General features: G+C 45.1%; 1 protein-coding gene across 2 annotated transcripts in view; it reads right to left on the bottom strand.

Moving 5' to 3' along the window:
- The window catches only part of LAMP3 (lysosomal associated membrane protein 3), a 33,734-nt gene extending 12,133 nt beyond the window's left edge, over positions 1–21,601 (bottom strand). For both annotated transcript variants that reach the window (XM_073359268.2, XM_073359267.1), the window contains exons 1-4: positions 21,427–21,601; positions 6,657–7,504; positions 5,495–5,617; positions 1,315–1,372 (exon numbers count right to left, since the gene is read on the bottom strand). In XM_073359268.2, the coding sequence (XP_073215369.1) occupies positions 1,315–1,372; positions 5,495–5,617; positions 6,657–7,504; positions 21,427–21,472 (1,075 nt within the window). In that variant the 5' untranslated portion in view covers positions 21,473–21,601. The remainder of the gene's footprint in view (positions 1–1,314; positions 1,373–5,494; positions 5,618–6,656; positions 7,505–21,426) is intronic.
- Between the last annotated feature and the right edge of the window lie 6,071 nt (positions 21,602–27,672).

Here is a 27,672-nt window from a genome sequence, read left to right as displayed (position 1 = left end):
CAGTCTTTGTGTCACAATGTTTATCAGCCCCAAAGATGTTTTTTAATGGCTGCTTTAATGAGCAGACCTTGGGAAGATGAGAGTTTGGGATGGGTTTGGAAAAGCACACAACAATTCACATGCTTCTTCAAACCTTACCTGAAATTCTCTGTGAAAATTGGCACTGAGGGTAGCCCTAGATAGGCATGTCCTTTGGGCCTGCTCCTTCTTTCCCTTTTGGTGTTATTAATCAGAAGTAGCTCCATTAAAGTCAATGGAATTCTCATACGTGAGAAGATAATCGAGCACATAAGCTCAGATCCTGAAAGGCATGTAGGCACCTAACTCCCATTTAAATAAATACCTTTGAGGATCTGGGCCATAGTCTCCAGCGCTATCAGGACACCCCTGCTTGAATGATTACTTTAGTTTCATTCTTTTTCTGTTGGCCAGAGAATAACAAGCATGAATCACAAGACTAATGAATAACATGTGGGTCAAAAATAATAAGGAAAATATATAATGATGGTGCAGGATTCATCACTTTGACTAAATAGCATTCTCTCTAGAATTGTTTTCCATGAGTTAGCACTTCAGATGTCACTCATTTATGGTAAAGCTGTCAGCACCAGGCCTGTGTGAGAAAGAGAAAAACTTGGGTCTGTTGTGAAGATGGGTCAGAGACAAAATTACAGATCTTGACACCAAGAGTTATTAAAAAAGAGACTGGGTTAGGATCCAAATTTTACAATTGGTTCTTATATTTACACTGGGCCAAACCAACATGCCTGACATGACCACTCCTACACTTTGAGGTGTTTGGAAGCTGTATACAGATCTGAATTTCTGTGGTGTGTGTGCTTGTTTCTGGTTTATAAGTCACAACATTTCTGGTTTACAAGTGACAAAGTTTATAAGTCACAAAGTTTCTCTCTGGGTGCAGATACAAAACTTTCCCAAAGCTGAGTGGTATTTGGGTTTGGACCCTTCTCCAGTCTATATCAAGGACAGTTGAGAGGTATAGGAATGAGTTGGAGGCACAAGTAGGAAAAAATAATTGTGATGAGTTAACTGCAACTTACTAACATCTTTTTGATTTTTAAACCATAAAAGTTTAGGTAGAGGCTAACTTGAAAGAGTGACTAAAATACAGTCACCTATCAGCAAAATCATGGCTCTTAAGCTAAGGCAGCCTAAATCCACCCTCAGATATGTAGACCCCAGATATGCAGAAAACTGAAAATAACTGATAAGAAAAAAATCACAACAAAATTAAATCAAGAATGGTTTGGAAATGAAATTAACACTGCGAATATAAAATACACAAACACTTACCCACGGAGTGTATCTTTAAGCTGGCCTCAACTGTACTGATGTAATAGATTCTATCTTTCTGCAAAATAACAAATGAATATCATTAGCTGCCATTGCGCCTTAATGTTTGTGAAATATAATACACCGTATACTGCAGAACAGGGAAGACAAACCCAGCAAAATGGACTCACGGAGGATATGAGAAGAAATAGTTATTGTCTTGCTAAACAAAGCAGGTGTTTTGTGGAAGAAACTTAAATTCCATTGCCCTGTGGTGCTTCGAGATTATTATTAATTTTCCAGATGCTTTACAAAAGCAAAAAGTCACAGGGCCAGGTTATCATCTGGTATAATTTCAGTTCTATTGATTTCAATGGAGCTGTGCTCATTTATAGTGATTGAGAGTCTGGCTAACAGTCCCGGCCCTGAAGAGTTTAGATTCAAATTTGACAACAACCCATGAGGGTCATTAAAAATAAACCAAGGGTGAACGAGGAAAAATGGGCTAAGGTAGCAATGATGAGATCACACAATTATTCAAGATGGGAACATATCAAAAAAATCCTCCCATCAGATCCTGAGACTCAACTCCCTCAGCCATAGGGACTTTATTTTAACATTCTGGTGCCGGAGTCTGGTACAAGCACCCTGCCATATACACTGCAGCTAATGCTTAGTTCAGTTTAAGTGGATCATGTGGGTGTGATTTGCAGGTGTTGTATGTGAGTATAAGCCATATATTTTCATATGCAGTGTTGTTGTAACCGTGTTGGGCTCAGGATATTAGAGACAAGATAGGTGAGGTAATATTTTTTATTGGACCAACTTTCGTTGGTAAGAGAGACAAGCTTTAGAGCTTACACAGAGCTGGCCTGAAGAAGAGCTGTGTAAGCACCAAAGCTCGTCTCTCCCACCAACAGAAGTTGGTCCAATAAAAGATATTATCTCACTCTTGTGTCTACACATTCCCCTGTCATTTGTGGTAGTCGCATGTAGGTGAGGCTTCAGCAAGTTTTTCTATTACACAAGTTAATAGGCACACGATGAGACCTTTTATTTTTCTACCCAGGTTCTGCTTTTATACTTGGAGGGAGAATCTCCACACTGCTGTCTTTAGTTGAATTTATGTATGACTTACACAGAGCTGAATGGTGGCTTTAAATCAGTCTCACGGCAGCAGCTCCTGGATTCAAGGTGCTTGGGACAGGATGTCTGCAACAATTTGTGCATTTCCACTGTGAGTAGAGATCTCCTCTTTCCAGTTTGGGTTTTGCTTACCTTCCATTCAGTGTAACAACAATTTCAGATAGAAGCACATCGCAAAACAAGAGAGGAAACTGTAACAGGAATGTTCCTTTCTATAACTTCTGTAATTGCTCACACCTCCCACAAGACCAGCTTGATTTCACAGGCTTGCAGCTTTGTGGAGTGGAAAATACCTGATATTGTGACAGCTGACTGTGGTATTTTCAGCTGACCATCCTGCATGGGTATTGCACTAAAGCCTGGTGGAGTGTGATTGATTGCTCTGCCCTGGAATCCTCACGGAAATGAGAGTTGTATCTTATGAGGCTATTCCCAAGGAGCAATATTTTAAATGATAGAAACACAAGTTTCAGGTTTAGAATTTGGACCTCCTCTTGCAGCCCTGCTGCGAGGCTGAATTACTAGTGGCTTCAGCTACAGCTCTGTATGGAGGGACTGGAGGGTTAGACTGCTGGATAATTGCTAGCTGGCAACTATTCTCCTTTTGTGCTTTTCCTTCTCGAAGTAAGGAGAGTCTTAAGGCTCACAGGTTTCACCAACAATAATAGAAAATGTGTGAAACTCCATAGTCAGAAAAAGAGGAAAAATTATACCATGGCTCTTTCTATAGCACTGAAGATTTCAAGCCCTTTACAAATGCCATTTACACCTCATAACACCTTTGTGAGGGAAATATTAGAATGCCTATTTTACAGATGGTTAAACCAAAGTATAAGAGGGCTAATGATTTGCACAAGATCACACAGCGAACCTAGGAATGTTGACTCCTAATGTCCCACTCTAATCACTATACTCCAGTGAGAAGCAGTTGTCAGTGAAGTTCCTAACAGACAAGTGTCCATATCACAAATAAGTTGCCATCTCCATTAGCAACCTTGCATTCTGTCCAGACATGGGACCAATTCTACTCTGAGGAATAAAACATCTTTTCTTACTGAGCATATGATTGGTACATTACAGGCCTTCCTGTTTTCAAACCCTGTGCAAGGACACCTGCATGTGGGTTCATAGAAGCAGCTACTCATTTATCTGTCATCACATTTCAGCACTGCAGACATGTGACTTGAGGGTTTGATTCTGCTCTCGGTTACACACTGATGCAAATCAGGAGTGACTGGAGCTATACAAGCATAAAATAGGGTGACCAAACAGCAAGTGTGAAAAATCGGGATGGGGTGGGGGGGGGGGTAATAGGAGCCTATATAAGAAAAAGACCCAAAAATCAGGACTGTCCCAATAAAATTGGGACATCTGATGACCCTAGCATAAAACCAGTTTGCCTGTGACCAGAATCAGTCCTTGAGAGTCTGAAGGTTGACTGTACCAGACTGAAACTGTAGCAAACTGAGTTCTGAACAGCTCATATTTCAAAGCCCTGACACCCTTGTGAAAGCTTATCTTTAAGTGAAGGATAGATTGTGCAATGCTGTGCCATTAATCTCATTGTTCTGGGGGTGAGAGCATGCACTACTCTCAAGGTTTCATATCAGTATCCTTCGTGCTGCTGCTCCAGCTGACGCTTATATGTACTTGAATCACAGGACTTAGTCTAAGGATCCTTGCAGGGTAGGAATGCAGCTCTCTGAGTGCAAGGAGAACACATCCAAAACAAACACTTAAAATATTAACCGATCCTTTATTTTCAAACATTTACTTTGTATATTTTCCTTTGCCTCACATTTATTCCTCTTTCCTCTGCAGTTTTAGAAATCTGTCTCCAGTCAACCAAGGGAGATGGTTATTCACCAGAATCTAATATCGTCACATTAGCCAAATATTAACAACTTTGGGCAAGACCCGTAGATGGTATAAACTGGCATTGCTCACTCCAATGTCTCCAACAGACCTATGCCAATTTACACCAGTTGAGGATCTGGCCCTTTGTCCAAAGGTGAATTGTGAATGTTGGATGATTAACCATTTGCATGTTCCCTAACACAGCTGTTGCTAATGGGGGCCTAGGATGATTTCCCTGACCAGTGTGGAGGACAGAGATATTCTGTCCTGGAAGACTCATTGAATCAAAATCAAAGTTTTGGTTTCACCCATTTAATAGGTAAGGTTCAGCTATGAAGCTCAGACCCAAACCCAAATGTTTCCAAAGTTCAGGTGTGTTCAGATTTGGGCCCCTCTTCATGTAACAATCTTGTGGGTTTGTGAAATTAAATCACAGAGGCAGTTGATGATGTTTCAGTTTTATTACAGTCTCTTTTCCATTTTAAAGACCTTTTGTCGACTGCCTTGTCCATTGCATTCATAGTACAAACTTCTCTTTGTAGCACTTCTGGTGTCACGGCACAATCCCTGTTGGCCATCATAGAATCTATTCCCTCTGCACACCAAAACCCTAGGCATGGGTGTCCCATATAAACCAGAGTCCCTTGTCTCTTTAATTGAGGGCCCAGTGCCAGATTCCTGACATTCACACAGATGTATTTATTCAGAATAACATGGTCACTGACATGCCATACTGTATTCTACATAGATGTTTGGAATAGAGATGGCCCCAAACTAAACCCCGGACCCAAACACCTCTGAAGTTTGGTGGTGGAGGAAATCTGAATTTGCAAATGTCTCCTCTCTTTATAATGGGCCAAACCAAAAATTCATGTATAAAAAGCCCCATATTTTGAGCTGTGTGAAATCCACATCCAGGTTTTGAGTGATACCCTGTTGTAATATCAATACTTCGCCTTTCTCTAGTGCCTTCAACCAGAGGATCTCAGAGCACTTTACTGACAATAATTTATTGAGCATCAGAACACCCTGTGAAGTCTTTGCAGATGGAGAAAATGAGGAACAGGGAGATGAAATGACTTGCCCATGATCATGCAATGAGTCATTGAGTGTGCTGGCTATAGAACCGAGGAATTGAATCCCAATTCCCCAGCTCTGACCTCTGCCTTGCTGTAAAAAATTAGAGTGCAACAATTACCTTTACAAAGGTGAAGCTTATAAAGCCTCCGTTAAAAGTTAAGTTCAGATTTGATTGCCGATTTCCACAGCTTCCAGATGTTTGTGTGATGCTGGGATCAATATTGAAGTATCCCTTCTTCTGCTGTGGAGACAAAAAAAAAAATTCCAGTGTAGCTCAGTTAGAGACAAAACAAACAAAAAAAAGAAATACACAGACACTTAAGAGCTTTCTGAAATCGAATCGATGAGTCTGGATCAATAGCCTTGCGGTTGACTACCATGCAAGAGACCTTGGGCTGCATTATCCAGTCTGATCTCGTACTTCCAGGGACTTAGCACTGCAGATTGCTCTGCGTGTCCCTAACATCATTTCTGCAGACCTGAACTCTAATCTGATTTGGGTCCCTTTAAGGCTGAGAACACTTCAATCTAACCCTCTGTGGACCTTTCTCACATAATAAAACAATGCATCGCCATCTGGTAAGGAGATACCCTGGAGCAGAATAGGTCTGCAGGTTAGAAACAGGGTCCTTTAGTGGTGTGAGGCGCTATGCTTAGTTTTGGACCATAGTGAGTAACATATACTTCCATCTGCACTTAGCAGTCATCACATTTAAACAACATTTAGAATCAAAATGAAAAGGTTTACAATAGTAAGGATTAAAAACACAAAACAAGAAACCATTTGCTTTGGAAAGGATATAAATTCCAATGATTCATGGTATAATCCAAACCTCTACCTAATGGAAATTAGGACAACCTTTTCCATATGGGCAGGTTATTCTGTAACCAACTAGTATGGGGTTTCTTGCATCTTCTTCTGAAGCATATGGCCCTGGTCACTGCCTGAACCATTGGTCTGATCCTCCTGGCAATTCCTATGATTCTACAATATCAAAGAGCCCAAATCAAAGACTTCCATCTTTGAAACACTAATTGATAATTTCTCATCTCTCTTATGACTCTCCAGTTTAAGCATCTTTTTAAAACAACTCAGATTGTAACTCACTTACAATTCTGGGAAACAGGTACACTTCTTACACTGATGTCTAATTTTGTGGCATGTGATAATTGATGGGAATTGCTTTGAAGGAGGCAGGATAAACTCAAACTAATGAAGAAAGATTGGTACAAGCCTCAGATCATGTATCTCTTTAATGCTAATGAATATTGCATCTCACCGTCTTAGAATTTTGAACAATCAGCTCCAATCCCATTGATGCTTTAATGCAGTTCACACTTCCATTGGAAACATTGTAGGCTCCAGTAGTGGGTGATGATGTATTAGGTGCAAGGGTGGGCTCCACAGTGGCTGTCGTAGCGGGTCTGGTTGTTTGATTCCCTGGATGAATGGTTGTCATGTTGGTTCTGGCTGTAGTTTTTGCTGCTGTATGAGTTGTTTGTTTAGTTGGCTGTGTGGTGGTCTTTACAGCTGTCTTCTTGGTTGTTGCTGTAGTTGTTACTGCTAGGGTTGTAGTTTGATTGGTTGGTGATGTGGGCTTTGCAGTTGTCTTCTTAGCTGCAGCTGTAGTTGCTACCCTTGAGTGGGTTGTTTGGTTGGTTGGCAGTATGGTTTTCTCAGTTCTCTGGATGGTTGTCTTGTTAGATGTTTGTCCTGTAGTTGTTACTCTTACATGGGTTGTAGTTTCATTGGTTGGCAGTGGGGGCTTTGCAGTTGTTTTCTTACCTGCTACTGTAGTTGTTAATATTAGATGGGTCACCTTGCTGGTCAGCTGGGTGCTGTTTTCTCTTGCTTGCGTTGTCATGTTAGGGGCCGATGCTGTTGTTACTGGATTATGGTTTGTTGTTTGGGTGGCAGTGACTACAGATGTTCTTTGGCTTAATGGGGTAGTTATAATATTACTTGTCCTGCTGGAGAAAAGTGTGGTGACTGCATGGCTGGAAGAAGTTATCTGATATGGGGAAACTGACTGAGCAGAAGTAGTTCTCTGTAGGAACAAAGTAGATTGTGGAGTTGATTTGAGCTCCAATTCGTAATTCCCCACATCAGCATGGCAGGATAAAAATGCTGCAAAGGAGTAAACAGGTCATTAGACTAGTAACCTTCATTGCTTATAACCTGTTGATATCTACAGTATCCCTCTGGTTTTGTAATAAGAAGTCTGTTATATTTTGATTCCTCCTGTCACCCCATTTATAATGCAAGAAACAGAGCTGCCATTCTGTAGAACAACTCCTGTTAAAGAATCCTTTTATAACAATACCCTAGCCTGTTATATTGTTGCTAACTGGAGAGTCATGCAGCTTGGCACATTGGGACATTTCATTCTGAAGCGTGACGCAATGGGGAGCAAATAAACACCATTAAAATAGTCACAGGACAAACTCTCAGAACCACAGGTTTGCTGGGTGCTAAAGATCTGGGATTTTGATCCTCATTGCAGCCTTTTTCTAGGGAGGCGATGGGTTTAGCTGAATAAGTAATGCGAGGGGAAACAAGAAAAGAATAAAGGTATTTTTCAGGTAGGTCCGGTCTTTTTATCAAGGAAGAGGGAAGGAATCTGTAGAAGGTATGGATTTTCATAGCATTCATCTCATAACAATCTGTAGAAGGTACAGATTTTCATAGTAATCATTTCATAACATTTCGAAAGCTGCGGTTATTTGTGTAGTCCTATTAGTGTGGAGAGAATGAGGGAAGGGCATTTGCTCCATTGCACCAGCTGGACCCTTTGGACCCACTGGGAAGGCAGTGGGGACCGGAAAACCCAGATTTAGTTGGTGCACTTGGTTGTTGCTATTGCTGGCTGCTCTGCGGGAAGGATCCTGAAGGTATGGGACTTCCAGGGTCCTCCCTCTGCAAGCTGCCTCTGTCTGGAAGGTGGATGGGGAGGCCTCTGTGGCTGGTGCCCCAGGCAGGTACCTCTTGTCCTGCTTCAACACAGAAATAACCTCCCCTCTGACTGTATAGCCCCGTAGTTGTCACCTACCACCACACACTAGAATCCATATGGGGTATCATCAAACAACTGCAACCCATAGTCGATGGTGACCCATCCTGAAAAAAGTCTTTCCTGAACCTCCTTTTCTGGCCTTCAAACAACCCTCCATCCTCTCCAAGCTCATCCTCAGAAGCAAGCTCCCCACAGACAAGGACCCACCAACGCAAAGTAGCACCAGACCCAGATGCAACAGACGCCAGAACAACAGATGCAAAACCTGCAGACATATCTCCACTGCTATAATGATCAACACCCTCCCACAGCACACCTTCCAAGATCCATGGATCTTATACATGCCTAACACAACATGTGGTGTACCTCATCTAGTGCACGAAATGTCCCAATAACAACCTCGTGGGTGAAACCAGACAATCACTACACCCTCAAATGAACTCATGCAGGAAAATGATAAAAGACAAAAACACCATCTCACCTGTGGGTGAACACTTCTCACAAAGTGATCACTCTATAGCTGACCTATCAGTCCCCATCCTCAAAGGAAACCTGCATGACACGTTCAAGTGATGAGCCTGGAAGTGTAAATTCATTACTCTGCTAGACACTGAAAATCATGGACTGAATAGAGACACTGGATTTATGGCTTATTACAACAACCTGTAACCCACTAACAACCCCCACAACCTGATCTCTCCCGCCCCCACCCTTACTTTCCTCCCTATGACTGGAGGGGTGTTAATGGGCCACATCACCTTGAATGGTCCCTTGAAATATGTGCTAACTACTTATGCTAACCCATCTATAGTTAGCAGTACTGTAAGTAGCCTAACTATTTATTCTAAACCTTGTATTTAGCAGTGACACTTTGAATTAGGCCATTGTCCATACTAGCGAGTTTACAGCAGCACAGCTGTACCCATGCAGCTGTACCACTGTAAGATCACTCGTGTAGCTGCTCTACGCTGACAGGAGAGAGCTCTCCTGTTGACATAATAAAACCACCTCCATGAGCAGCACTAGCTATGTCAGTGGGAGGAGCGCTCCTGCCGACATAGTGCTTTGCACACTACCACCTATGCTGGCATAATTTATGTCACTCAAGGGAGTGGAATAGTCACACCCCAGGGAGACATACATTTTGCCGACATAAGTGGTAGTGTAGATAAGGCCTTAGTTTCCCAGACCTGAGGAAGAGCTCTCTGAGGCTTGAAAGCATTTCTCTCTCACCAATGGAAGTTGGTGCAATAAAGCTATTACCTCACGCTCACCATTGTCTCACCAGTACCATAGGCAGCCTACAGTGTGCACTGGGAAGAGGGATTTTATTATCCCTAGATGGGGCATGCTGGCCAAGGACAACAGAAAAGGTTAATTTCATCAACATAGCACTCCACCTCTGATCAGGGCTCACTTTAGGAGGAGGATGACAGGATCAGACAGGACACCTTAATGGTCAGCCATGTAGCCGCCAGTGTTGGGGTCCAGCAGACAGACTATAGAAGCTTTGGTCCTGACAGACTGCCTCTCTATTCCCAACCCCTTGCCATCTGCCTCTTCCCCCCCTTTTTTTTAACTGCTTAACAGACTGGGTCTGGGCAGGTCCAGCACAACTCCAGTGCAACAGGTGAAATGTCTGTGAGAGACAAAGTCCCGAGGAATGAGTGCAAACAATGTGTCTATACTGGGCAGCCTACGCTCAAAAAGGGAAGTGGTGCACTGGGAGATCCAAAGAGGGATCCCAAGGAAGGATCAGGCCTCTAAAGTAGCTCTCCTTCAAGAGAAACAAGGTTCAAAGTCTAATGTTATGTTGCTTTTTAGTAAATATCTAAAAAGATTCAAAGGAGCAACAATTTTTCTCATGGGATGAGATTTCAGACTTTGTAACATTTACAGAAAGTTTATATTGTGCCTCTTGCAGAACCTATGAGTTTGCTACAATCTCACCACTTGTGCACCCACTCCATGCACACAAAAAAAGCTCTTCAGCTCCTAAATCTACACAAGCAATTTAAAAAAGTACATTCTGAAGTATGAAAGGGTTGTGAATATAACTCTGTGTGTGTGTAGGGGTGGGGGAAGAGGACAGGCACTGTAAAAACAAAGGCAAGTTAAGAAAAGTCATAAGTGTCCTGCTCAATTATATATTCCCTGAAGTGCAACAAATCCAGGAAGTAGGTGAAGTGTTTTCCCTTCTTGTTTAGGTGAAATTGCAGAACAGAAATCGCTTCCCCATTACTGGGAGAGCAGATACCCTTAGGTCCAAAATGATTCATGTTCCAGGCAAAGCATGTGGTCTATGAGTGAAGATCTTCACTAAGTTAGCTGAGAAGTTTATTTTAACTTAGTCCATCTGGAGGAACCATACATAAGAATCTGCACCCAAATTATACAGAAGATGGGATATGAGATTCAGATTCTAGGTTAAATCAAGCCTAGAGGAAGGTTAAAATTAATTGGTGCTGGAATCTCATAAACTGTTCTTATGTTTGTTTGTTTGTTTGTTTGCCCAAAATGGCAGAGCATCTGATCTTTCAAAATGTCCACCATCATAGGATATATCCAAACTGGATCCAGAAAATAAGACCTTTTTGGTTTTGGATCCAGTCTCGAACCAAAACAATTGGAGTGGATCCAGATATATGGGACTGATTCTGACCCCACTGCTACCCCCGCAAAAATAATTGTGCAGAGGAGTGAGGGTTGTGAATTATATGCACCAGATTAGCCTTGCCTCTAATCTTGACCTGTTTTCATTTCAGTGTTGAAAGGACTATATTTCACTTTAGTTCTAACTATTACTATAACCTGAAAATACAATTCAATGCAATAGAAGGGCCACATCTAGTTAGCATGACTGACATCTCAGATAATAAATATTTGTTATCAGTAGTGATCTAATTATGACAACATGCTTTTATAGTCATATTTGAACTTATCTTCCCAGTTCAGACTCTCCCGGACTTTAATTTATTGCTTTCACAGCAGTTGTATTATCCCCTTGCTTATGGTCATATTGACCATGGCCCATAGAGAGCAAATGCAGTTGCTTCGTTCTATCTACTGTGATGGGGAAAGGCAGTATGACTGCAGGAAAGTAGTGAGAAACAGGTATGTTAGCCCCAAGCTAAACAAATCCCTGTTACCATGGGAACCAAATGGCAGTTGCTCCAGGTTAATCAAGACACCTGGGGCCAACTGAGATCCTTCTAGAAAGCAGCAGAGACAGCTTCAGGTTGATTGGGACGCCTGAAGTCAATGAAGGGCTGCCTGGAACTAGTTAAAAGCCTCCCAGTTAGTCAGCTAGAGGCGTGTGTCAGGAGCTGTAGGAGGAAGCTATGCTGCTGGAGAAACTGGGCAGGACAAACCCTATCAGGCACAATGAAGGAGGCCCTGAGGTAAGGGTGAAGTGGAAGTGGGGGCTGCTGTGGGGAAGTGGCCTAGGGAATTGTACTCGTCCTGTTTCAAAAAGTCAGCTACCAATAACTGCTACTATTAGGGTTCCTGGGCTGGAACCCAGAGTAGAGGGCAGGCCCAGGCTCCCTCCCTGATTAATCACAGAGACTGTAAGACAACAGAGACTGTGTGAGGGAGGGTTGCTTCTTTCCACCTCCCTGGCTGTCTTATGATGAAAATGGCTCAGTAGGCTGTGACCTTGCCTCTAGAGAGAGAAGGGCTACGTGGAGGGTCACAGTGAGCCTCTGAGGCTAGCGTAATTCACCTGGAAGTGCAGGACCCACTGAGACAAGGTCAGAGCTTTGTCACAACTGGTGTCAGGGGTGGGATCAATTGTTCACAGCGTGGCGGAAGAAAGAGGTTAAAAAAAAAGTGCACTGGGGTGTTGGGGTTTTTTTGTTTTTACCACAATGGAGGAGGTGGTGAGAGCTCTGGTACAAGCCATGGCAGCCCAGCAGGAGGGTTCAGGTGATGATCCAACAGGAGTCTATGCAGCTATGCAGGAAACCAACCAATTATTAGTGGGCCAGGCGACCCAAGATCTCGCCCTCCTGCGAGAGGTAGTAAACCAGCTGAAGATCCTCACCACCCAGGCCCAGGAGTCCGATGAGATGCGAACCCTGAGGACCACTGGTTGTTTGCCAAAGATGACGACAGAAAATGATGTAGAGGCATATCTCCTCTCATTCAAAAGGATTGCTCAGCGTGAGGCGTGGCTCTAGGATCAGTGGGCCAACATTCTTGCCCCTTTTTGTGCAGAGAGGCCCAGAAGGCCTACTTTGATCTGCCTGCCAAGGACGCTACTGACTATCCGCAGCTGAAGACAGAGATCCTAGCATGATCAGGGGTGACAACAGCAGTACGGGCCCAGAGGTTCCATGAGTGGAAATACCAGGAGAACAAACCTCTGAGGTCCCAGCTATTTGATCTCATACACCTTGCGCAGAAGTGGTTAGAGCCCAAGGCGTGCAGCCAGAAGGAGATTTTGGAGACTTTGGTCATGGACCATTACATGCGGGGATTGTTGCCAGATCTCTGCAAATGGGTAGGCCAGAACGATCCGTCCACCTATGACGAAATGATCACACTGGTAGAAAGACAGATGACAGCCAGGGAATTGACCCAACTACCCAAGGAAGGCCCCTTACGAAGCAAGCACCAAACCCCAACCCTGGAAGATTGGGTGGCCAAACCTCCGGGGAGCTCTAGGTGGAAGAAGAGGGGGGATGAAAAACAGCTGGGAACCCAGAAGGAAGGGAATGGCCTGAATGGGGGAAACCCTGGGGCTAAACCCCCTAACCCATGTGATAGGGGAGTGACTAGAAGCAATTAGAGATGTTATGCATGTGGGGAGTGGGGACACATAGCAGCACAGTGTCCCAGCACCGAGGAGCTTACACAATGTAACTTCGGGGATTGGGAAGTTCTGTGCTTTCTTATCTACCTCACAGGGGTCACATTAGCCCTGCATAACTACACCAGGCCTGTGAGAATAAATGGGGTGGAGACTACAGCGCCTGTGGACTCTGGGAGTGTTATCACCCTCATATCGGGTAAGCTGGTAAAAAGTAGCCAGCTGCTACAGGCCAAACGCATAGCAGTGACATGCATACATGAGGCCGTGAGCCATTACCCCACCATCCTGGTGGGGATGGAGATTCAGGGGAACCCCACAGTGGGTGTAGTTCCTAAACTCCCAAATTCTGTAGTCATTGGGAGGGACTATCCAGGGTTTGATAATTTACTTCCCCCGGAGAGGATGGAGGGAGGAGGGGACCCTGAGAGCAGCAACTCATCGCTGGGGGAATGTCAACCTCCAATGTTTTCTGAGATTTCTCAGGATCTGTTCCCAGCTCCCAGAAAGACCTGGAAGACCAAAAACGAGAGGAAGGCTGCGAAGGACTTGGGAACCTGGATCCTGACCCAGGGCCAGAAGAATGCCCTAGTAGGCAGATGGACACGGGCAGCAGAAAGCGAAACTTCCACCGCGGAAGGTGAGCCGGAGGCCGGCCCCAGCCGTGACGGCGGCAAGTCACTGGAAGGAGCAGGAGCCAGCCCCTGGGACCTTGGGAAGGTTAGACCCAGAAGAGAGACTTTTGGGCAGGCCCAGGTGGAGGACACCAGGTATGATAACACCAGGAGAGAGGTGGCCGAGATCGATGGGATACCTGTGGATGGGAAGGTCTGGGGACCAGGACCTTACTTTATAGTGAAGAAAGATCTCCTGTACCGGGTTGTGCAAATGCAGGAGCAAGAGACACAGCAACTTCTAGCGCCACAAAAACATCAAAAAGCTATATTGAGCCTCTCCTACAGTCACCTTTTTGGAGGACACCTAGGGATAGAGAAAACCCAGGCACAGATCCTGCGGAGGGTCTTCTGGGCAGGAGTACATGAAGATGTCCAGTGGTACTGCACCTCCTGTCTGGAGTGTCAGCTGCATAGCCCTCACCCACATGTGAGGGCCCCTTTGATACCTCTTCCAATAATAGAGGTACCTTTTGAACGAATAGTCATGGATTTGGTAGGGCCCCTAGAGAAGACCGCTCAGGGCCACCAACATGTACTTGTTGTCCTGGACTATGTAACCCGGAAGCTTCCCCCTATGCAACATGGCTTCCAAGACAATAGCTAAGGAGCTAGTACAGATCTTTGCCTGGATTGGACTACCCAAGAAGATCTTGACCGATCAAGGGACACCTTTTGTGTCCAAGCTGCTGAAAGATCTCTGTTCATTGCTTCACGTACAAGCCCTACAGATGTCTGTATACTACCCGCAAACCGATGGCCTTGTGGAAAGGTTCAATAGGACCCTCAAGGTCATGATCAGGAAAGTGGTAAGCCGGGATGGGAAAGATTGGGATACACTACTGCCTTACCTCATGTTCGCCATCTGGGATGTCCTGCAAGCCTCCATGGGCTTTTCTCCATTTGAACTGCTATACGGGCGCCACCCCTGGGGCATATTGGATATAGCCAGAGAAGCCTGGGAAGAGGAGCCAAATCCCAGAAGGAACATAGTCGAGCATGAACTGCAGATGAGAGATCGTATAGCCTAAGTTACGCCCATTGTACAGGAATATTTGGAGAAAGCACAGGAGGCCCAACAAACCCATTACGATCACCAAGCAAAGGTTTGACAGTTCCGACCAGGTGATGGTACTGGTACCCACAGCAGATAGTAAACTTTTGGCCCAGTGGCAGGGACCCTACGAGGTGGTTGAAGCCGTGGGGGAAGTGAACTATAAGGTGTGGCAGCCAGGCCGCCAGAAACCAGAGCAAATTTACCACATCAATCTTCTAAAACCTTGGCACGACCGAGAGGCATGCTTAGTCACCCAGGAGGCCCTTCCCCAAGTGGATAACCTACACAAGCAAGTGAGGATATCACCCAACTTGATGCCTAACCAAAAGGTCCAGGCAGCTGACATGATCAACCACAACTGAAACATGTTCTCTACGAAACCAGAGGGGATGACCGAGACCTATCACCATATCTGCACGATCCCCGGAACCAAGGGAACACTGAGACCTTACTGAATCCCAGCAGCCAAAAGAGAAGAGATCAAGGCCAAAGTGAAGAAGATGTTAGAATTAGGGGTCATTGAAGAATCTCACAGCCAGTGGTCCAGTCCAATTGTACTAGTGCCCAAACCTGACGGTACCACAAGATTCTGTATTGACTTTCGCCGACTGAATGAAATATCCAAATTCGATGCATACCCCAGACCACGCATCGACAAACTGGTTGATCGACTGGATAGTGCCCAGTTCCTGACTACCCTGGATTTGACAAAAGAGTATTGGCAGATTCCCCTGACCAAAGAAGCTAAGGAGAAGATAGCATTCTCCACCCCGGAGGTGCTATTCCAGTACACTGTCCTCCCTTTCGGGCTACATGGGGCTCTGGCCACATTCCAGTGCCTCATGGATAAGCTGCTGCGCCCCCATATTAGTTACGCAGCTGCATACCTAGATGATGTCATCATCCATACACCAGACTGGGTAACCCACTTGGCGAAAGTTGAGGCAGTACTGTGCACCTTAAGGCAGGCTGGCCTCACTGCTAATCCTGCTAAATGCGCCATAGGGCTAGCAGAGGCTAAGTACCTGGGGTATATTGTAGGAAGGGGCATAGTGAAGCCCCAAATGAATAAGCTAGAGGCGATTCAAAACTGGCCCTGGCTGACCTAGAAGAAGCAGGTCTGCGCGTTCCTAGGCGTAGTAGAGTATTACCGATGTTTTATTCCCCACTTTGCCACTAGGGCAAGTCCCCAAACGGACCTGGTAAAGGCCCGAAGTCAAGAAATGGTGAAGTGGACTGACTCTGCAGAGAGGGCGTTCACAGACCTTCAGACAGCCCTCTGTAATGACCCCGTACTCATAGCTCCAGACTTTAACAAGGAATTTATTTTACAAACAGATGCTTCTGAGGTGGGGCTGGGGGCTGTTCTGTCACAAATGGTGGGAGAAGAGAAACACCCGATCCTCTACCTAAGCAGAAAGCTTCTCCCAAGAGAACAGAAATACTCAGTAGTTGAAAGAGAATGCCTTGCTGTCAAATGGGCCATGGAGACACTGCATTATTACCTCTTAGGCCGGCGATTTACTCTTGTGATGGACCATGCACCCCTGCAGTGGATGCAGCAGAATAAAGAAAAGAACGCAGGGGTCACCAGGTGGTTCTTATCCCTACAACCATTCCAGTTCTGCATATGGCACAGGCCTGGAAGCCACCACGGCAAGGCTGTTGGCCTGTCACGGGTATACTGCCTGGTGCCCCATGTTGCCCAACTCTATGGTGTTGAGCAGAGGGGAGGGATATGTGATGGGGCAAGGCCAGCTGACTATAGGAAAATAGTGAGAAACAGGTTTGTGAGCCCCAGGCAAAACAAATCCCTGTTACCATGGTAATCAAATGGCAGTTGCTCCAGGTTAATCAAGACACCTGGGGCCAATTAAGATCCTTCTAGAAAGCAGTGGAGACAGCTACGTTGATTGGGACACCTGATGCCAATCAAGGGCTGGCTGGAACTAATTAAAAGCCTCCCAGTTAGTCAGCTAGGGGGGCATATCAGGAGCTGTAGGAGGAAGCTGTGCTGCTGGAGAAACTGGGCAGGACAAACCCTATCAGGCACAATGAAGGAGGCCCTGAGATAAGGGTGAAGTAGAAGTTGAGGAAGTGGGGGCTGCTGTGGGGAAGCAGCCCAGGGAATTGTACTTGTCCTGTTTCAGAAAGTCAGCTACCAATAGCTGCTACTATTAGGGTTCCTGGGCTGGAGCCCAGAGTAGAGGGCGGGTCCGGGGTCCCCCCAATTAATCACGGAGATTGTGAGACAACAGAAACTGTGCGAGAGAGGGTTGCTTCTTCCCACCTCCCTGGTTGTCTTATGATGAAAATGGCTCAGTTGGCTGTGACCCTTGCCTCTAGAGAGAGAAGGGCTACGTGGAGGGTCACAGTGAGCCTCTGAGGCTAGTGTAAATCTGCCTGGAACTGTGGGTCCCACTGTCCCAAGGTCAGAGCTGTGCGGTTTGGTGCATTAGCCAACAAAAATAGAAAAGAGGAAGCTGTAAGTTAACTTGTTTTCTTTAAGGTTGTGAAATAGCCTTAAATTTAAATTAGTGTAGATAGAGAAGATACAACAAGAGTTCAGTACTGCTCAGCTTTTGGTACACAAAACAATTTCAATACCCATTTTGATAATGTTTTCAATTTAAAATTCAGAGGAAAAAATTAAGAGGCAGGAAATGAAATCTTTCAAAATATGTTTTCCATCAAAATGTCATTTTTTATTAAAAATATTTCCTTTGAAAAATTTCAACCAGCTCCTCTAGTGAGGTTGGTAGGTTAGAAAAGCAAAAATGAAGCCATCACTTGATGGGTCTCCACATGGCCAGTCCTGGTCACTAACAAACCCCGAAATTTCTCCACCAGCCTAACGTCCATAACCAGTCCACAGTGGGGCGGGTTTTTTCGTGTCTCTCAGTCAGAGTGTTGCTACTCTTGCACATTCAGGTGGCTCGCTCCATCTTCTGAAAAGACGTTTGAACGAGCGAGCTTCATCCCAGAAAACATGTCCCATTGCTTGTTGGGATTGCTCTCCAGATGTGGGTTTCACAGCATTCTCTGGGCCTGTTCCAGTGCCCAATAAAACTGACCAAGTGCCCTTGGAAGGTGGCATCCACTGGATGTCCATTGCAGAAGTAGAAAGGGTCAAGCATAGGGGTGCCCGCCCACCCCTTCTTTGAGCCCCAGCCTTCCTCTGAAATGGTTTTGTTATACCCCTTCTCCAGGATAAACCTGACTGATAGAGATGTTGCTATTAACCAGGGGGACTTACACCTGTTCTAGAATCCCTGTAACAGCTATTCTGGCACAAGAAGCCATTATGCAATGATGAATCAGGCCTATGTCTCTTTCCATTGCTCCATAACACTTCAGGACATCTGCACCTGTATTTCCCCTCAGTGATCCAGCAAGGTCACCCACTTTTAGGCTTCCAGCTTCCCCATTGCCTTTCTTGGGTGGAGTCCCTCCCTTTCTGACCAGGGTATCTTCCAGCAGCATAGTTCCCTGCCTTCACGGTGTTGTTCCCAGCACAGCCAGGCTGCCCAGGCAGGCCCGCTTGCTTTCTCTTCAGAGACAGTTAACAGGTGTAATTGCTACAGTTATAAGTTACCACACAGGTCTTTGTCAGCAAGCCTACTTAATTCTTAAGGTACAAAGCACTACAGAGAAAACACATTCAAAACAATAAAAGAATCCATACGCATGCTAATAAGCTCACCAGAGTTCACCCTATAGTGGACACTGGCAGGAGCAGTTCTTCAAACCCCCCCATGCTAGGGGTTTCCTTGTGGTTAAAAGTTCATCACAGCTCCAGCTCAGAACAAGCACACCCAGTCTTATGGGCCTCAGTAGACCCAGTCCTTCCAACCCTTCTCGAAGGATTGGGGCCCTCCATGAACCAGGGGTCCTGTCCATTGGCTGGATCAGGAAGAAGGCCCTGAGCTTGTATAAAATCAGCCTATTTACATCTAAAACTCCTTTCTTGGTCTGTTGGTCTCTGGAGAATCCAGTTTGAACTACCCAGGTGTGTGTGGCTTCAGTGGGCTGATAATGGAGGAAGTATATTACCATCCCCCTTAAACTGGGAGTTACATATAATGCCACAACACAGACACAACTGCATTTTTAATACGATGTACCACAAAGGTAATAACCCTAATTCAATCAGGTGTAACTTAATTCAATATACAGCAGTTTATCTTAGTTCTATAAGACATATTCCGGATATTGTCCGTCTGTCACAGTCCCCATCTCATTTTTGTGTCAGAATGACTCAAAGCTATCTATAAACTCGCTGTTGCTTCTTTAGACGCTCAGCACCCCAGCAGTTCATTTTTTGAAAACTTTTAACTTTTTTGAAGCCTCTCTTTCCACCTTGGCTGATGTAGGATTCAGTTTGTGAGTGTTGCAGACCCTGAGAACTGCATTTTTTTTTACCCTGCAGTCCTTTCCACTTTAATAGAGCTCAAGTGGTCTGACATCGAAGGAACAGGGCAGTTTTCGAAGTTCCTTTTTACTAATCCGGGTTTGAAATCTCCATTTTCATGCACTGATGGAAGAGAAGACAGCCACTGATTCAGGCTGCGATTGTCACTGCCACCAAAGGAATTTAGACACCCAATTTTCATGAATGGCAATGGAGAGTGTGTATCCGAAGTCCCTTGAAAATCTCAACCTTTGTTCCTTTAAGACAATATCCCATGTTTTTAGAGTAATCTGAGCCCCTTCTACTCTCTTCTCCCCTACCCGTTCCCCCTGATCCCCCCTTCTTTTCCCTTATCTTTCTGTTTAAGATACCTCCTCCTAAGTAAACTCCTCCCACCAGCCCCCCTGCCAAAAGTGTGGGACTAACATGACATTTGTTTCCCTCACCCTGTGTCTGGCTGGTCTATTTAAAATTGTGAGATCTTTGGAGCAGGGACTGTTTGCTACTCTGTTTGTACAGTGCCTAGCACAATGAGGCCCTGATCTTGCTTGACCCTTAGGCCCTACCACAGTAAACCTGATTAATAATAATAATAGCTATAGGATGAGGCAATAAAGAAACTGGCCAATATATTTTTCTCTCATCCAAATCCCTTTGCCCAGCTTTACACTCAGCAACACTAACTGCTCAGTGGCCACTCAGGGTTTTCCCTTTTTATGCTGTACCCAATACATGGCTGCTTTTAAGTGATGGACTGGTAATAGGGACAAACATAAGGCCTGATCCAGCATTTATTGCAGTCCATGGAACTATTCCCATTGGTTCCAGCTGGCTTTGGATCAAGGCCTTCAGGAAGTGGGAATCCACCTAATTTAGTTGTTTTATAAAGGGTCAGATCCAGTGGGAGCTTTTCAGGCCCCCAAACACTGGATCAGGCCCCCAGCCCTTGACTCCAGGCTTCCCTTCCCCCAGCCACATACAGAGAAATTTTACTCTGCAGATTTTTCAAAAACTCATACAGAATTTCTAAAAGGGAGAATCTGAAATAGAAAAAGAGCCTCGGAAGCAGCTTCCCACTGCTTAAAGGCAGCACAACATTATCAGTTCATTTCATTTCTCCCCGTCTCGTTCTGCTCTCCATTACAGTGACATAAATTCAGAGCAATTCCTGTGGACTCCAGCGGAACTATTCCAGATATACCCCAGGACACCAGAAAGCAGAATTTGCCCAGGTTGATTACTGAAGTTGCTGTTTGTACAATTGATCTGATGTTTCCCCTGCTGAGCGTATTGCTGTGGCTAATGCTGCTCTGGAAAAGATTTTTGACTGTATTCTTATAAGCTTCCTGCACATTAGGTGCGAATAATCCGTTCAGAACGACACGGCAGAGCCACCAAGCCATTATTCAAAGTCCAGATAGTTTCATCTATTTCCTCAACATATTTCTTAGTTAATGCGGGTATTAAGAGATGTCTTAATATTTTGGGCCAGATCCTCAACTGGTGTAAATCAGTGTAGCTCCACTGACTTCAGTGGAGTGGTGTAATTTACACTAGCTCAGGATCTAGCCCTTTGACTTTTATTTAGATTAATCCCATGTAACTGTTTTCCCCTCGCTCCTGTCGTGTACCATATAGATTAATGTCTCTCCATTAACTGTGCATTAGCCATTTTAGGTGTCCAGCATGGTCTTTATCTAACTCTTGTAACTCTAATATTTTCCGTGAGCTCCATAGGTTTGTTTGGGGATCTCTTTAACTGAAATCACCTGCTTCTTATTAATGCATTTACCTTACCTACCATAAGCTCAGGGTTACTTTCAACACAGAATGCAAGGAAAAATATCTAAAGCAAAAACTCAGAACAGTGGCTGCACCAAAGCTTAAGCTATAGCCATATTTACTAGCACATTTCTGAGCAATGGGAACATATTAATTGCATCATTATTTATAGAAGCAAATTTGTTCTCCATGTGTTAATCTGTTATTAAAAATAATGTTTTTAATGCAAAGAAACACAAACTTGCAATGTCCAGAGGTTGCATTTGATGTTATAAAGCACTAGGAAGGCTATAACTCACCGCAGGCAACGTTTAGCAGCACCACCTCCAGAGCACGCCTGCCCATGGTGGAGGCAGGATCGAGGCTAGCTGCAGTTGTGGGGTAAGGTGCTGCTCTTCCTCTTTGTAGAGCTGAAAGGTAAGGAACAAATGCCTGCCCAAAAGGCAGATCAATTTCAAACTGTGCAGACACCACTAAGTCACATGAACAGAGAGAGGGGGTGGAGCAGGGAGGAGCCAGTGTCTTCTCAGTGTTAAGCCACCACAGAGGAAAAGGTTGATGATGGCTGGAAAGTGAAAACAGGAAGGACTGGTGTTTTAAGCAAGGTGTTTCATTCCCGCGCTGCAGCCCATCAAGTGGGTAGCAAGAGCTTACGCAGAGTGGCTTAATGTTGTCCCTAGGTTTCCAGCGTCTAGGTATGGCTATTTGATGCTGTCTTTGAAGGCTGCAGTTTTAGTGATTGAAAATACTGAGCATTAAATGGGGAACAGAGAGAGAAAGTTACTTTGCCCCAGTGTGTGGTTAAAAAAAAAAAATTGGGGAGGGGGAGGTAAATTCTTTATTTAAATTTAGTGCTGGGAGAGGTAGAGGTTTGCACACTTACAGTGCACTGAGTGGGGCAGGTGCAAGAAGCCAGGTCCATCCACCTCCACCCAGACACAGCCCAGCTAGAATGAGCAGAGGGGCGGGCAAAGCCTACGGGCTGGCTAGCAGTTCTTGAGCACTACGGGCAATGCTGACTAGCATAGCCAATCATGCTCCATGATCTCAGTGAGGTGTGACCACCTGGGCTGAACATGGCCAGCAGGGTCAAGAGCACGGCCAGGTCCCTCAACGCATAGTAATGACATGTCCAGATGTACTGATACTTTATTCTGACAACCATTCCATGACTGGAAGTTAGCCTAGTATGCAAGCTGCAAGAATGAGGAGCAGACTGCTGGAGTTCTGCAGATAAGAGCACCCCATACCGGTGTGTGTCTGGATTTATTTCCACGGGACTCAACACATGCCATATGCTTGGAGTGGTGCATGCTGCACCTTTCATCAGCAGGATAAGGGGTACTATATATTGTGCTCTCCCAGCAATCCCCAAGGCATATGCCTGCATCTGCTCATTGTGGGGAGAATGCTTTCTAGAAGACCACCTGGTCTCTTGAGCCCCAAACCCTCCCACTAGCGCCCCAGAGAAGATAGGGGTCCCTCAGGAGCTAACCCTTTGCAAATACCATGAACCAGAAAGAACAGGACTGGAATTTACAGTAGTAGTCTCGATTCCAAAACAGTGCCGGTATGTTTCCCACGTCTCTGCCAGACCTGGGGATGGATCTTTCCCCTTCTCAGAAGAGGTGCCATTGCATAGAGCAAAATGTCAGGACTGTGAAAACGCAGCAAAGCAAAAATTGATTCATCCCCATACATGTGTGCAGCCTGTCACCTGAGGCTATTTATGTCCTAAAGGGCCCCCTGATCCTAGAAATGGTCGGAACAGAATGTGAAAGCAGAATTTCCAGGCACAAAGGGACTTGTTGACAATCAGCCAATCAATGGCTTAGCTGGGACTAGAACCCAGGCATCCTTTTGGCTTCTAGTCCTTTGCTCTAAGCAGGTGACAACACAATATCATTAGTGGCACACATTTTAATGAAGTGCACATTATAAATGACATTGCACTAAGAAATGCTTCTGCCACATTAGTAGCTGCTCCATTCAGGGCCTGGTTCACCTCTGAGTAACCTCCGTGGCGACTTCTGATTTACACCAGCATAACTCAGAGGAGAATCAGGTCCTCCGTATACAATAGGAGAATTTAACCATCAACATTTGCATAAGATGATATGCTAATTTCACCATCGATGTACTTATAAACTGCTACTGCCCTCTAGCAACACGGACCCCACCCCCCAGTTCTGTTCAGGGACGCTGGAATAATACCTGTGCCCCCCATATAAATCTTTGCCAGGGAGGGCTTTAAAACTAAGGTATATTTCCAACTCCTACTGAGTTGTTAACAAGAGAGCTGCCACCCTCTACTGGAGTATGGGCTGTATTACAGAGAACACACTCACTGAAAGAGGTTAACATTTATTTCTTGAAAAAAGAAAAGGAGGACTTGTGGCACCTTAGAGACTAACCAATTTATTTGAGCATGAGCTTTCGTGAGCTACAGCTCACTTCATCAGATGTTTACCGTGGAAACTGCAGCAGACTTTATATACACACAGAAATCATGAAACAATACCTCCTCCCACCCCACTGTCCTGCTGGTAATAGCTTATCTAAAGTGATCAACAGGTGGGCCATTTCCAGCACAAATCCAGGTTTTCTCACCCTCCACCCCCCCCCACAAATTCACTCTCCTGCTGGTGCTAGCCCATCCAAAGTGACAACTCTTTACATAATCAAGTCGGGCTATTTCCTGCATAGATCAAGGTTTTCTCACATCCCCCCCACCCCCATACACACACAAACTCACTCTCCTGCTGGTAATAGCTCATCTAAACTGACCATTCTCCAGGTTTAAATCCAAGTTAAACCAGAACATCTGGGGGGGGGGGTAGGAAAAAACAAGAGGAAACAGGCTACCTTGCATAATGACTTAGCCACTCCCAATCTCTATTTAAGCCTAAATTAATAGTATCCAATTTGCAAATGAATTCCAATTCAGCAGTTTCTCGCTGGAGTCTGGATTTGAAGTTTTTTTGTTTTAAGATAGCGACCTTCATGTCTGTGATTGCGTGACCAGAGAGATTGAAGTGTTCTCCGACTGGTTTATGAATGTTATAATTCTTGACATCTGATTTGTGTCCATTTATTCTTTTACGTAGAGACTGTCCAGTTTGACCAATGTACATGGCAGAGGGGCATTGCTGGCACATGATGGCATAGATCACATTGGTGGATGTGCAGGTGAACGAGCCTCTGATAGTGTGGCTGATGTTATTAGGCCCTGTGATGGTGTCCCCTGAATAGATATGTGGGCACAATTGGCAACGGGCTTTGTTGCAAGGATAAGTTCCTGGGTTAGTGGTTCTGTTGTGTGGTATGTGGTTGTTGGTGAGTATTTGCTTCAGGTTGCGGGGCTGTCTGTAGGCAAGGACTGGCCTGTCTCCCAAGACTTGTGAGAGTGTTGGGTCATCCTTTAGGATAGGTTGTAGATCCTTAATAATGCGTTGGAGGGGTTTTAGTTGGGGGCTGAAGGTGACGGCTAGTGGTGTTCTGTTATTTTCTTTGTTAGGCCTGTCCTACTACACGAAAGCTTCTGCTCAAATAAATTGGTTAGTCTCTAAGGTGCCACAAGTCCTCCTTTTCTTTTTGCGAATACAGACTAACACGGCTGTTCCTCTGAAACCATTTATTTCTTGGTTGGTTTAATTTTTAAACAGGCTGTTTAATGCTCTCTCTCTCTCTCTTTCTCTTGTACACCTTATTTTTACTTATTTAGTTGCATTCAGATTTATAAAAACAACCCACCATGTAGTCTCTGGGCACATGATCAAAAGTTTCAAACAACAGAGCGTCACATCACTTGCTGACAAATATCAACCCAGGAAAATTCACCACAAAATACCGCTCAGTTCGTTCTTTACAACTGCCTCCCTCACCTCCACGCTGCACCCTCAGACAATCCTTTGAGGAGAGCGATGAGCTATACCTCGACTCTGAGGCCCTGTGGGACCAAAATGGAGGCAAATCCTAGACCAGAGGGACCATCACTGGAAAGTCTGTCTCCACACCTGCAACGTTCATGTGTATGGTCTGATGGCTCAGGCTCCTCAGCTGAGCTCAAGCATCAGGTTGGAGCACAGGGTGAAAGAGAGTCTCAGAGGTAGACAGGGCCCCAAACGGTACAGGTTTTATCAGTCTATTAACACTGTGGATCACACCCATGTGTAGATACGGAGCCAGGGCAGTTTTTGGAGAACAAGGGTAAAAGTGCTCCATACACAGCTATCACTGCACTCGTCCTTCGTACCTAGAGCAGTGCAAAGGCTTCTGGGAAGTGGGGAATAGGGAGGGGAAGCCACAAAACAGGCCCCGGTAAGGAAAAGGACAAGGAGGAAAATGGCTGAACAGAGGGAGAAATAGAAGAGAAAAATAGCCAGAAAATAGAGAGTGTGAGGGATATGGTGTTGCCTGTGATAATTTATGACTTGTATATGTTGGTCTGGGTTTTGCTGAATGTATATTTTGAGTGAATTCAATAGTAGGATTGCCAAGGAGTGCACCAGGAAGGGGGAAGGGAATCCAGATATATGCTGCACAGCAAACACTGGCGGGAGGATGCCAGAGCCAATCACTTTGGTGCTCTGGTGTGACCCCCTGCTAGGGTTGTCAGACAGGCTTCCTCAGGAAGGAGTCAGTACCTCTGAAGAGCGGAAATCAAAAGATTCAGGAAGGTGTAAAGAGACACAAACTCCCTTAAGGCCAGAGACATAGGTTTTTGAGACTAAGAACCCACAGCCAGTTGTGTGGGTTCTGGGGGAAGTTAGACCTACTGGGGTCCCCATCAGGAGGATGGTTAGACTCTTGGTAAGACAGACGTGTGTTGTTTTAAAATCCTTTTGCTCTTATGTTTTATTTTGTTCCTACTGTGAAGATTAAACAATACCTTGGTCTTGATTTGAGACGGCCGTCTGATCACTTTATGCTCCGCTGGCCAGCAACTCCCAAAGGGAAGAACCACGGGTACCTAACGCAGTCAGACTGGCTGGGTAAGCAAGGAAGATAAACATGATACGGCAATCCTGGGCCCAGTCTAAAAAAGTGAGAGAATTGCTTGATTCCACCACAGGAGAGCAAAGCTATGAGGCCTGAAAAAGTGCACTCAAACAGACCAGAGGGGTCGCCATCTCTCAACTGTGACAGATAGTCACAGCTCTGCCTTGGGCACCTAGAAAGGGAAGACCCATCCAACCATCCAGCCCAAGGTGGGCTCCACCAGAAAAGGTGAGTGCGGAGGTTCCATGCCTCCCCACTGCTCGATACTATGGCTGGACCCCTTTAACTTCTAGGTTCTTTTCTGCCCTGAGAATCCCTTGTTTTGTGATGAATGAGTGGGAGATGGCTGACAAGCAAATCTCTTGGATAATCAGTATCTTCTTTCCTTTCAGTCATTGCAGCATTCAATCATTTCAACCTTCTCCAGAGCAGAAGAGACATTGCTTTCCCTCTCTCTAATTAGAAGGGTTAACTGAGCAAGGCGGCCGGGGGCAATTCAGACAAAGCTGGGGAGTGAGGCTGGCATCTCTCAGTAAAGGCAGATTGCTCACCGAATGGATGTTCCTTCACTCCAGTGTAATCAAGAGAGGGACCGAATCTTTCAGGGACTTCCAGACCATTTGCTGCCATAAGCCCCCAAGTAGTTCAGCGATAGCTACTGTAAGGACTCACAAGCACAACAAGAAGGATTCAGCTGAAAAAGCTGAGGGTTTATTTGAGGAATGCGGTTGAAGGAGGCAGAAAAGTGGATAGAAAACTCTAGCAATGGGGGAGGGAGGGGAATCTTTGGAACTGAATGAGCCCCGTTTTCCTTTGACTTACACCAGAATAAAACAGGTAACTCTACTAGGTCCCTGTATCAGAGGGGTAGCCATGTTAGTCTGGATCTGTAAAAGCGGCAAAGAGTCCTGTGGCACCTTATAGACTAACAGACTTATTGGAGCATAAGCTTTCATGGGTGAATATCCACTTCTTCAGATGTATGCCTAGGTCCCTGTGTGACCCTAGGCACCCCTATACTCACACCCTGTATGCTACAGGAATGGTTATTGTACAAAACACGCCTTATGAGGTATCATTTGAAAACTAATGACACACTGGTCAGTGACATCATTGTGAAACGTGTTTAACAAAGCGGTATGTGAAATTATGGTTACTCACTGATACAATGCTTTAAAGTCTTGACTAAAAGGTGCTTAACGCAGGTTCATCCAGGGGAGTTGGTAAACGAGTTTCCTCCAGATAAAGGAGAGAGGCCAATGCCTCAAACCAAGTGTGGCCCAAATTCAGTGGGCTATTCTTTTGTATTGGAGGTTGCAGCAGGAAGAGATAATTTGCATAGTAGCACCCACTAGTGGCAGAGAAATCAACGTGAACCTTTATCTCCCAAACCTCATTGTTCCTTACTCAGCATGAACCGCCCGGAAAAATCTATTCTAAAGGCTCACCGAATTATAAAGAGAGGTGGAGCAAACCCCTAAGTGATCCTTCACTTAAGGAGACAAAGAAACCAAGCGATTTCATCTCTGTGCTAGGTCATCACC

The sequence above is a fragment of the Lepidochelys kempii genome, chromosome 9, assembly GCF_965140285.1.
Source record: "Lepidochelys kempii isolate rLepKem1 chromosome 9, rLepKem1.hap1, whole genome shotgun sequence".
Classification (NCBI taxonomy): domain Eukaryota; kingdom Metazoa; phylum Chordata; order Testudines; family Cheloniidae; genus Lepidochelys; species Lepidochelys kempii.
This window is presented reverse-complemented; position numbering and strand designations above follow the sequence as displayed.